The sequence below is a fragment of the Cotesia glomerata genome, linkage group LG8, assembly GCF_020080835.1.
Source record: "Cotesia glomerata isolate CgM1 linkage group LG8, MPM_Cglom_v2.3, whole genome shotgun sequence".
Classification (NCBI taxonomy): Eukaryota; Metazoa; Arthropoda; class Insecta; order Hymenoptera; family Braconidae; genus Cotesia; species Cotesia glomerata.
Genome location: NC_058165.1, coordinates 5,403,187 through 5,415,498, shown reverse-complemented (window position 1 = coordinate 5,415,498; position 12,312 = coordinate 5,403,187). Strand labels below are relative to the sequence as shown.

Genomic DNA, 12,312 nt, shown 5'->3' with positions numbered 1-12,312 from the left:
TATATTGATCAAAGAAAATTTATTTAAGTCAATATAATATTGTTGTTATGAGAAAATTCAGCCTCGAGCTCCAATAAATTTAGTTCTTGATAGAAGTAAATTTTCTTGTCTTGAGAAAATTTCTCTTTTGCTCCAAAAAATTAAATATCAAGATATAAGTAAATTTTCATTAATATTTTTATTGATTAGCATGTAAAATGGAAAGATCAAATAATATCGAATCATTTTTTTTCATTCAATATGTATAATTGCACGCTAAAATAATATAAAATGGGTATCAAATATTCTCGAGAAAAATTTTCTCAAGGTGAGAAAATTTTTTTCTCAGCTGAAGTAAGTGGCGCTGCTTCCCTAAAGTATCTAAAAATTTTGATCAAATATAAAAATTTATTGTATCAAGTACTTATGATAATTTTAATTAAGAAAAAATGACCCACCAAAAATAGAATTTAAAGGAAAATTTTTACATCGGCCAACATAACTTCGGTCTTCCTTGAGGCACCCGAAAATTTTCTTGAGCCAAGAATTTTGTTCTCCAATCAAGAAATTTTTCTTTCTGTGCAAATATAAATTTGCATCATATATTGATTTTCAGCTGAGAAGATAAGCTACGCAAATCTCCCAATGATACAGTTGAAAGTTTAGAGTGAGCTTAAATTGATTATTTTAATTAGTTTGTTATATTATTCCTTACTAAGCTTAATTTTTTTTAATTTGAATTTTTTTCTGTTGTATCATCAGCTGACATACAGGATACCTAGATTATATCCCGCAACACGGGTACTATTTGTCTGTTCAGTGCGTCGGTGTTTTGGTTGGTGTCACGGCTGCAATGTCAAATGATGTCAGACGAAATAATAAAATAATAAACACCCTAGTTTTTATTATTAGTTATTATTCAAATGTTTATATGTAAATAAGTTAAAAATTTTAGAAGTTTTTTCATTTATCTAAAATATCTATTTATTAAAAAATTAATAATAAAAAATGGCTGCAATACGTCATACGTTACAACGTGAAATATTTACTCCAAGTGATGAAAAATTGTTGAGTGTTTGTTTTGTTAGTAAATCATATAAAAAAAAGAAGACAAGTTTTTTATGTTTAGTAACAACAATAGATGTACCAGAAACATTAATGATTTATCAAATAAAAAAAAATGATAAAAATGTATTTAAAAAAAAACAGTCCTGGTTACTCACTGACGTCCAAGTTGTTGATGGAATAAAAACAGATTCCATGGATATTGAGTTACATATTGATAAAATTTATCGGTGGACTGTTGCTACATCACAAGAATGCCGGACTTTTATTAGTAATTTATACACTTTTTCATGTAGCTTGTCTCAAAGGCCAGAATTTAAAAATATATCTAAAGAATGGTTGATTGATCCAACGAATCTTACTGAAAGTGACAGCATCACATTGACTCCAGGTTAAATATTTTTTTTATTATTATAAATTTTAAGTAATTAAAAATAAATAATATTAAAATTAGCAAACATTTGACAATTTTTGATTTTTTTAAATCAATAAAAATTATAAGTAAAAAAATATTTTTTAAAAATTGCACTTAAAGTTTTTCAAATTTTCTTCATGTCAAATTTTTAAAAAAATTTTTTTCAATAAAAAAATCATAAAAATTTTCCGATTTCGGCTAATTTAATTTTCATTAAAAATAATAATTATTTACTAGCAGCCTTGCAGTCACTATGTGACTGCCGTGACTTGTGGACTATAAATAAATAAAATTTTGCTTTATTAAATAACTAGCAGGTCGCCCCATAAGAAGGTCCTTCTTTACAAGCTTGTAATGTGTGTTTGTCATACATGCTTGTAAATTTACGATTCTAGTAAAAAATTTTCTGTTATTTATAATTATAAAAATAATAATTATAATTATAATTATAATAAAAATTATTACTACAATAATAATAATAATAATAATAATATTTATAATTATAATTTCAGAAAAAAAAAATTACTCAGAATAAAAATAATTTTCATAAAAAATTTCTGAAACAAAATAAAAATCAGTTTCGCACGGGTATTTAACAGAAATGTTTAAATTAATTATGATGTAATATAGCCCATATCGCCCGGGGATAGTGTAGCTTCCCAACGGCAAAAAAAATTTTTTAATCAGTTTAGTAGTTTTGGAGACTATTCAATGTAAACAAACAAACAATCAAATTTTTCCTCGTTATGATATTAGTATAGATTATTTTTAATTTAATTTTTTTATTTCAAAATTAATGGTTTTAAGTTTTGATATTACGGTGAAAATATTAGGCTTAGAAAAAAAAGTAGGAGTGTGTGAATATTCCAACTATTTAAATATTCGATTCGAATTTGCTATTCGATTCGAACACTATTCGCACACCCGTAAAAAAATAATCGTGACAAATGAATTCTTTGAATGTTTTAAAGCCTAATACATCCTAATTCGCTCAAAATACGGACACAGAAGAACTCTCTTTGAGAGTTTTAAAACCTGATTCCCGCTAATTCGCCCAAATTCGCTCAAATTCAGGCACAGAGAGATCTAACGTTGAAAATTATAAATGAACTCTTTGAACGTTTTAAAACCTGATTCATACTAATTCGCCGTAATTCGCTCAAATTCAGACACACAGACAAAAAGATCTAATTCTCCGGAATTCGCCGCAATTCGCACAAATTGAAAATTATAAATGATCGCTTTGAGAGTTTTAAAACCTGATTCACACAAAGTTGCCCAAATTCGCTCAAATTCAGACACATAGACAAAAAGATCTAATTCATCAGAATTCGCCGTAATTCGCACAAATTCAGACACACAGTCACAAAGATCTAATTTATCGGAGTTCGCCGTAATTCGCACAAATTGAAAATTATGAATGATCGCCTTGAGAGTTTTAAAACCTGATTCACATAAATTTGCCCAAATTCCCTCAAATTTAGGCACAGAAACACACTGATAGAAGGATTTATTTGTATTAAAAAAATATTTGTTAATAGTTAACAAATCATTTATTAGAGGCCATTTTTTAGTATCAAACAAATATTTCTTAGTATTTAAAATGATTTGTTTGTATTTAATAAATCAGATATTCATTTATTAAATATTAATAAATCTTTTTAAATACTAAGAAATATTTGTTAAGGACTAAAAAGTGGTCTCTAATAAATGATTTGTTAAATATTAACAAATATTTTTAACTATAAACAAATCCTTCTATCAGTGCATCTTACTTTGAAAATTATAAATTAACTCTTTGAGAGTTTTAAAATCGAATTCACTTTAATTCGTCCTAATTCGCTCAAATACGGACTCAAAAGAATCTATCATTGAAAGTTATGTCAACTCTTTGAACACCTATAGAAAATTACTACCAAATTTGGAGTCTGTAGGAACTACAGTGTGAAACTTAAAAATTTTCATTGTTAATAACCACCCTCGCAATCCCCTGTGGAATGAAATATCGTAAAATTTGTTCATAAATGATTTTTGCATCACTTATAGAAAATTCCTATTAAATTTGGAGTCGATAGGAGCTATATTTTAAAAACAGGAATTTTTTATTGTTAACGCTCCCGCAAACCCCGTTGGGGGAGGAATTTCTTAAAATCCGTTCTTAGCTGACCTCTACATAGCAAAAGTAATATTCCTACCAAACTTCAAGTTTCCAGGTCTGATAGCTCCCGAGATATCGTGATGAATGACTATATAGATAGGAATCTCTTATAATAATATAGATGACTTTTGTTAAATTGCACTGTACTTTTTTAACTATTGACATTTTTAAAGATATAAGCTCATCCCGATGTTACACTCATCACGAGTTTTCATTTGAGTACCCACATGCATTTTGATATATTTTTCATATATACATACACTACCGACGGAAAGTTTCCGGACAAGCTTCTTGTTTACTTTTTCATTGAAAAACGATGCCTAAACACGTTAACTTTATATATAACGAAAACGCTATGTTAGTTTACAAAGTGTGTACGATCGTGTCTTCGACTTTCCTCCCTGCCCCCACGCACTGTTTGTGAAAAACAAAATAAAATCGTCATCCGTAACATTTAGTACGCATTTGGCATGCAACAAAGTGAACGTATGTGAATTATTTTTTGCTATTTCTTATAAAAATTGGATTATTTTTTGTATTTTTCGATTTTTAGTAGTGATTTTATTATTTCCACATAATTATATTACTTTTAAGGTAATTAAATTTCCTTGTTTTGTGGTATTACTTCCAGTAATCTTGTAGTCAAAATAATTAATTTTTTTTCATTAATTTATTTAAGAAAATGAGAAGGCACCCTAATACAAGTATAGAACAACATGCATCTATTATTGCTCTTCACAGTGAAGGTTTTAATATACGTTATATTGCGAAAAAATTAAAAATACCGCGTTCTACTGTCGGAGATGCCATCACTCGTTTTGAAAAGACTGGTTCAAATCAGGACAGAAACCGCAGTGGGAGGCCCCGTGTAACTTCTAAAGCAGAGGATAAGTCCCTAATCATCATGTCTAAAATGAATAGGAAGCTTACAGCACCGGAAATTCAAATGCGGTTCAATAAAAGTCATGGTAAACAGATATCAGCAAGTGTAGTAAAGGAACGCTTACAAAAATCTGGCCTAAATGGGAGAATTTCTACAAAGAAACCACTCTTGCGACGCGGAAATAGAAAGAAAATACTAGAATGGGCCCTTGCACATAAAGATTGGACAGTAAAAAACTGGAAACAAGTCCTGTGGACTGATGAGTCCAAATCCGAAATGTTTGGACAAAAGTAAAGAATTTATGTTCGTCGCGGATCTTCAGAAAAAATGCATCCCGATGCTATAACTCCAACTGTTAAAACATGGAGGTGGTTCTGTGATGGTGTAGGGGTGTTTTTCATATGCCAGAGTAGGGGATCTCTACAGAATTAAAGGAACCCTGGACAGAAATGGTTACCATCACATATTAAAAACGCATGCTAACCCTTCTGGGATGCATCTAATTGGCCGTGGGTATGTGTTTCACCAAGATAATGACCCAAAGCACACATCTAAGCTTTGTCTCCTATTTAAAAAATAAAGAAAATAGTGGAGAATTAGAAATAATGAAATGGCCCCCACAGTCTCCGGATCTAAATCCAATAGAATTATTGTGGGATGAACTGGATCGGAAAGTTAGAAAATTGAATCCCACTTCTTCGGATGATCTTTGGAAGGCTCTTCAAACGCCTTGGAATAATATACCAAAAAGTGTGTTAGAAAAACTGATAAAAAGAATGCCGCGTGTAGTTAAAAAATTAGTGGTGGTCAGAGGTGGTTTCTTTAATGAAAAGAAAGTGTAGCAGTATAAAATGAAAGAGATAAAAAATGTTGATGGTTTTAATCGTAGAATGTTATCTTTTAATATTTTAAAAATAAAAATTGTTTTAACTTGATTTAATTTACTTTTAATAATTGTTTTAATAAATTTTCACCTTGTCCGGAAACTTTCTGTCGGCAGTATATAATATATATAAATATATGAAAAATTAATGTAGGTACTCAAATGAAAGGTCTCGATAAGTGTAATGTCGGGGTGAGCTTTTTTTTTTTTTTGGGGCGAGAGGAGGGAAATCTTCAAAAGACACCGGCTAGATGTTGGTGATGTTGGTTGCCGGTAGTGTGAGATTTTTACTCACTAAAACCCTCCCTTCTCTTGTACCTGATACTGCGGGACCGCGTTAGCATTACTTCGCAGTACCAGGCCCCCTCCACGCTGCTCCTGCAGCTTATTCCTCCGCTTCTTCTTATTTCTCCGCTTCTTCTTATTCCTCCTCTTTCCTCTTCTCCAGCAGGACCTCTCTTATATACCCCGTCATTGCCGCCCAGTTGTTTATCGACGACAGCATTCAAGGGACGACGTCTTCAGGCCTTTGAGGTACTTCTTTTTCTTCCTGCCAACGCAGCCGTATTTCAGACCAACGTTGGCAGTCAAAAAAGGTGTGCTCAGCAGAGTCAGCAACTTCCGGACAGTACACACAGTAGGGATCGTTTCGGATCCCCATACGATGTAGGTAGGCATTGAACTGTCCATGACCAGCAAGGAACTGTGTAAGATAGTAGTCTACCTCCCCACAGTCCCTCAGTACCCAGTCACGGATCTGCCCAATTAACCTATACGTCCAGCGCCCTGTTTCCCCAGTTTCCCAGCGCTCTTGCCAGAGCGCAAAGGTCTCCTCCCGTTCGCGGGTTCTCACGTCTTTCAAAGGTCCTTCGCCAGGTCGATTGGAATTACACCCGAGATAACCAACACAGCTGCCTCTGAGACCGTTCGATAGGCGCAGGTTATCCTCAGCGCACCTCTTCGTTGTACCGATGCCAGTTGCTTCCGATATTTCTCTACTTTGAGTGCCTCTTCTCCCCATATATCTACTCCGTAGAGCATGATCGAGTTAGCAACACCCATGAGAGCTCGTCTGCGGCTGCTCCTTGGTCTCCCGACATTTGGCATAAGCCGGGAGAGATTTGCCACCGTCGATGTCGGGGTGAGCTTATATCTTTAAAAATGTCAATAGTTCACAAGATACAAGGCCATTTCTTAATTATTGATATTTTTAAAGATGTAAGCACATCCTGATGTTACACTCATCAAGAGCTTTCATTTGAGTACCCACATCAATTTTGATATATTTTTATATATACATGTATATAATATATATAAGTATATGAAAAATTGATGTGGGTACTCAAATGAAAGGTCTCGATGAGTGTAACATCGGGATGAGCTTATATCTTTAAAAATGTCAATAGTTCACAAGATACATTTCTTAATTATGTATCTAGAGAGAACATTTTCGAATGCAGCCTAAACACTTATCATCATAAATCGACTATCGGTGAGAATAATATGAAACCTTGAAAAGGCACAAATTCAAGTCTAGACTTTTTACAATGACACTAAAAAATCGATTTTATCATGACTATCCTGGAGACAAAATTTCGCTTATTCTCTTAATAATATAGATGATACTGAATTTATGAGACATCTGACAATTTTATTGATTTTTATTAAAAATTAACTATAAAAAAAAATATTAAGAATTTTTGTAACAAATAAATTATGGCAAAAAAAAAAATAGAAAAATAATTTGACATGTAAAAATTTCAAAAAATTATAAAAATAATTTTGTTTAAAAAATCAAGTGACTTTTAACTTTAATGTCATAAAAAATTTTAACTTGTAATTTTTTTAAATTTCTATTAGAATTTTTAAATTAAAATTTTTTCATAATAATTTGTCATAAAAATCCAAGAAATCTACCCACAACTTTTAATTTCAGTATAATTAATTATTTATATTTTTTTAGATTTATTAACACCAGTAATCTCATCAGACTACCAGCCAATAACTAATAAAGAAGCAACAGACCTCGAAACATTGATGTTAGACTGCAGTTATGCAATATCAAATGCCGAGTTATTTATGCAAACTCTTTCAAAAGATCTGTCAATATTAGACGGTGAAAATGTCCAATCAGTTTTAGCATCAGAGCCTCAAGTAATTCAACTAATGAATGGCATTGAAGCGGCAATAGTTGAAGCCTCTGTAGTCGAAGCCCGACTTACAGCGTATGATGAAGCTCTGGGACGAATTCGTGAAGTAATGGCTCGAGTTGGCCAAAAGAACCAAGCTATTCACACCGCAAATCGTAACGCTAGATTACTATTAGAGCATTTGGACACAATAATAACTCAGTTAGACATATCGAATGAGCATCAAAAAATAATAAACGAATCAGAGTTGCCAGGTGGCAGAGCTGAGTTAGTTTTAGCAGGACAAGCAGTATTGAAGGCAATCTCAGTATCACTGCCCGTTGGTCTTGATAAATTAAGCGCAGTGACTGAACAAAAGCGGCGATTAGATAAATTGAAAGTTAAATTTTCTCTTTTAGTTGCTCGACACCTCAATAATTTATTTATTCATTTAGGCAATGACATCGGTGAAATTTCTTCTACGTCAGATTTAGTTTTGCCAACTCACTCATCATTGCATCGTGAATTAGAGCCTTACACTGAATTGATGCAATTGCTTCGTGCATTAGACAATAAAACATTTTCTCAATTGATAAAAGTTTACACCAACACAATGAGCAAATTGTATCAAAGGGATTTAAAGATATTTTTTGAAGAAGCTAAAACATGCTTAATTAATTCACGGCCTAGCTTAAGTTCATCTAAACAAAGTGGACAAAAAAAAGATGATGATTTATTTACACCCGCGCCTATTTGCTTGCTAAGCAATGAAGTATGGACATCACAAAATGACGGAGTAATTTTAGACTCGATATTAAATCGTGTATTGTCTCAATTGCAACCGATTAGTTTGGCCGAGCAAGCATTTTGTGTGACTTTTTTTCAATTAGATTCTGTACTTTCACCATCCAAGCCTGAAAATGAAGAGACCATTGGTATGGGTGATAATACAAGCAATGAAGCAGTAAGTCCTGGATCGGTTACCTCAACAGTTAGCAAAAAATTGGAGCGACAAGTCAATGAAGAAGTTCGCGCGACAATGGGTGCTATTTTTCCGTCGTTAGAAATAGAATTGAATAATTTCATTTCATTTTTGGATAAAATTGATAGCTTCTGGTGTATGTACCTACTGGTGAGATTGTCTCAACATGTTATGTCGGCACAGGACACTGGATCATTTTTGTCGATGACTTTTGCATCGGCTTTGGTGCAAGTTAAAAGATCTTTTGATAAATTTATGCAACTACAGCAACAGTCTATTTTAAAAGACACTAAAGTTAATCGGAGGAATAAGTGTGGGATATTGCCTTATGTTGCTAATTTTGGGTCCTTTGCTAGAATTACTGATAAGATATTCAAAAATTCAGATCGAAAAGTTGACTTGGAAAAATCTTATACTAAATTAGTTGCGACTATGTTTGAAGCTATTAATATTCATAGTACTGAGCATCATAAAACACCGCAAGAAGTTATTAAAATGGGTATTTTTATTTATTTTATAAATGGGTGATTCTCTGTAAGGACGTCTTAAAGGGAATACCACTGTGACGATAAAAAAAAGAGGTGATTTTCGGGAATTTTTTTGACTGGGAAAATAAAGGAATTTGAGGATCGGATTTTTTTTATTTTATTAAGAGTACATTAAAGATTATTATCCTAAATTTTTATTAAAAAATATTTAATTACAGATTAATTATAGAGCATTAGAAAAAATTCCCCCTTCCACGGTTTGATAACTCAAAAACGGATCATCTGAAAATAAAAACCCAAATTGCTTTTTAATCAGTAAAGATGTAGTTATCGTCGCACCTAGGGAATTTTGAAAATTTTAATTTAAAAAAAAATGGCGACTGATTGAAAATTTTCTCAGTATTCTTACTGTTTTTTTTTTTGTTTTAACCCGGCTAAAAAAAATCTTTAAAATAAAAATTTTTTTAATTCCGTACGTGCGACGATAACTACATCCTTACTGATTAAAAAGCAATTTAGTTTTTTATTTTTAGATAATCCGTTTTTGAGCTATTGAACCGACCATGGACGGGGAAATTTTTTATAGTGCTCTACGAGATTGTTAATAACTTCACGGAAAAAATTAAACTGTAATAAATAACAGTCGATTTATAATAAGTAATGATCAACTGCTAAAAATTACCATTTCAAACAGTAAAATCGTGATTTTACTATTCACTTTATAAAATTTACCATTTAAACGTTACAATCTACTCTTTACATGGAAGAAAATACTATTTCAAACAGTAATATTCGCTATGTAAATGTCTAAAATGTTAAAGTATAATAATTAAGAATTCAGACTTTGATATTTATCATTTCGTACCTAAAAAATGATCTTATGATATGTAAAAAGTATAAAATAAAGTTAGTAAATTTCTAATACAAGCAACGTCAATATTTATAAAGTAAAATGGTAAATTTTAAACGCAACGCTAAAAATCAAACTGTAATTATTGATTTGCTTGGACTGGTAAAATGTATATTTTAAAAGTATAATTTTTACTGTTTCAAATGTTAAATTCTCCCAGAGTGAGACCCCCTTCTCTTTCATCTGAGTTCCCCTTCTCATAATATGGACTATATATTGAAATGGCAATTTTTACTGTTTGAAACTGTAATTTTTTAAGATGAAAGAGTCGTTATTTACTATGATGACAGCTACTAATCACTTATTTTGGATATTAAATTATAAACTGTGGCTTTTATACGTTCTACATTAAGTTCTGTAATATTTATATTTTTGCCACCCCGATGTCCGCTTTACTGTTTGAAACTATAAAAATTAACCGGAATCCGAGTGAATATTACAGTTTACTTTTTTCCGTGTTTGTAATAATTAAATATTTTTTAATAAAAATTTAGGGTAATAATCTTTAATGTACCCTTAATAAAATAAAAAAAATCCGATCTCCAAATTCCTTTATTTTCTCTGTCAAAAAAATTCCCGAATATCACCTCATTTTTTCGATCGTCACAGTGGTGTTCCCTCTTAAATCTGTACAAAATTGTCCGACCAAATTATTTTTGATTTTATTAGAAAAAAAATTAACAAGGGCTAAAAAACTATCAGCTTAATCATAATAAATAAACAGCCGATTCAATTTTTGCTTTTTCGATATTTGTCTATCTTTTAATAACAAATGAAAACAAATTGAAACAAATTAATTTTCGGTACTTTTTATTGAAGAAGAATGTTAGTTAATTAATTAAGTTTACAAACATTATGGACAAAATTATATATTATGGACGAATAACTTAAAATTTAATCTTAAAGTTTCAATTTTGGGAAAAGGACAGCCCAGGGGATTGTTATTTCGGTGGTTTACGAATTTATAGCAAAAAAACCAAAATTTATTTCATTTTAGTTTTCAATGCTCCAAATAGAAATGTTTTTTTACTTTTGTAATAAATTTTTTTTAGTAACAAAATAACAATTTTTCTAATAAAAAAATGCCTGGGACTGCAAAAAACATCCTTACAGAGAATCACCCAAATACTATGAAAAAACAGGCTAATTTTTTTATCTGATTTTTTGTGTTATCAAAGTGTGATAAGAAGTCTTTATAGAAGAGAAAAATTGTCTGTTTTTTCCAAATACTTAATGAGTAATATAGAATAATAATTAATTATTTATTTTACAGAAAATTTCCATCATTTATATGATTTGTTATCACAATTAAAAATATCGGTTTTGGATCAGGAGCGAAAAAGTGCTAAGCAAAGATACCAAGATGCATTGAAAGCATATGTTACTAGATATTTTGGTCGTCCTTTAGAAAAACTCAATGTATGTACACTAAGTAAAATTATTTATTGATTTTTATTAATAATTTTTAATTTTTTTTTCAAAGAAGAGATAAATATTTTATATTGTTTTTTTTTAAAGCTGTTCTTTGAAGGCGTTCAAGCAAAAGTTGGTGCTGGAGTTAAAGAATCTGAAATAAGTTACCAAATGGCATTTAGTAAACAGGAATTACGTCGAGTTGTTAAAGAATATCCAGCTCGAGAAGTTAAAAAAGGATTAGAAAATTTGTATCGAAAAGTTGAAAAACATTTATGTGAAGAAGAAAACTTATTACAAGTAAGTCATATAAGTATTTATAAACTAAGTATTTATTATATAATTATTTATCAAATTTAAATTATAATACTCTGTTATTACAGGTCGTTTGGCGTGAAATGCAGGGTGAATTTATTGCTCAGTATATTTACATCGAAGAGTTGATTCAACGATGTTACCCGGACAGTCAAATAGCTCTTGAATTTACTATTCAAAATATATTAGAATTTTTTTCAGAAATTGCGAGATCGCATTAGAAGTTTAATGTAAAAATGTTGTTTATTTTTCGTTTTACTAATTGCGTTGTAATTAATGCAAAAATAAATTATTTTTATTTAAAGTACTTTTTTTAAGAATTCTTACCTTTAATTTTTTTAATAAAACAGACTATAAAACAATAATATTAATAATAATAATAATAATAATAATAATATTTACGGTATTTAATATATATAGAATAATAATAATAACTATCTATCTTTATCAATTAATAAACACCGATCTTCGAGTCAAATATATATATATATAGTTACACTGAGTAAAAATTACATCTTTCTCTAACAATAATTGTCGAAAAACGAATTTTAATTGTGAATTTCACCTAAATTTTCTCTGATGGTATGAGACCTCATACAGATAAAATATTATGGTGAAGAAGTAATAATCAAAAATTAGTCATTCTTCAAGAATTCGGATCGCTAGTATTCGGCTTAGAATAATAATAATAA

The 12,312-nt window shown here is 30.4% G+C and overlaps 1 protein-coding gene across 1 annotated transcript; it reads left to right on the top strand.

Annotated features, from left to right (window-relative positions):
- Positions 1–810: 810 nt before the first annotated feature.
- Positions 811–11,868, top strand: LOC123270880 (exocyst complex component 1). Its single transcript, XM_044737024.1, has 5 exons — positions 811–1,435; positions 7,347–8,993; positions 11,166–11,311; positions 11,411–11,605; positions 11,689–11,868. The coding sequence occupies exons 1-5, from the start codon at positions 988–990 to the stop codon at positions 11,839–11,841; spliced, it is 2,589 nt and encodes an 862-aa protein (XP_044592959.1). The 5' UTR covers positions 811–987; the 3' UTR covers positions 11,842–11,868.
- Positions 11,869–12,312: the final 444 nt, after the last annotated feature.

Excerpts from the sequence above, each read along its gene's own strand:
- LOC123270880 (XM_044737024.1), top strand. The coding sequence starts at position 988 with ATGGCTGCAATACGTCATACGTTACAACGTGAAATATTTACTCCAAGT. Across the intron at positions 11,312-11,410 it reads GTCCTTTAGAAAAACTCAAT|CTGTTCTTTGAAGGCGTTCA; the intron begins GTATGTACACTA and ends TTTTTTTTAAAG. Across the intron at positions 11,606-11,688 it reads AAGAAGAAAACTTATTACAA|GTCGTTTGGCGTGAAATGCA; the intron begins GTAAGTCATATA and ends CTGTTATTACAG.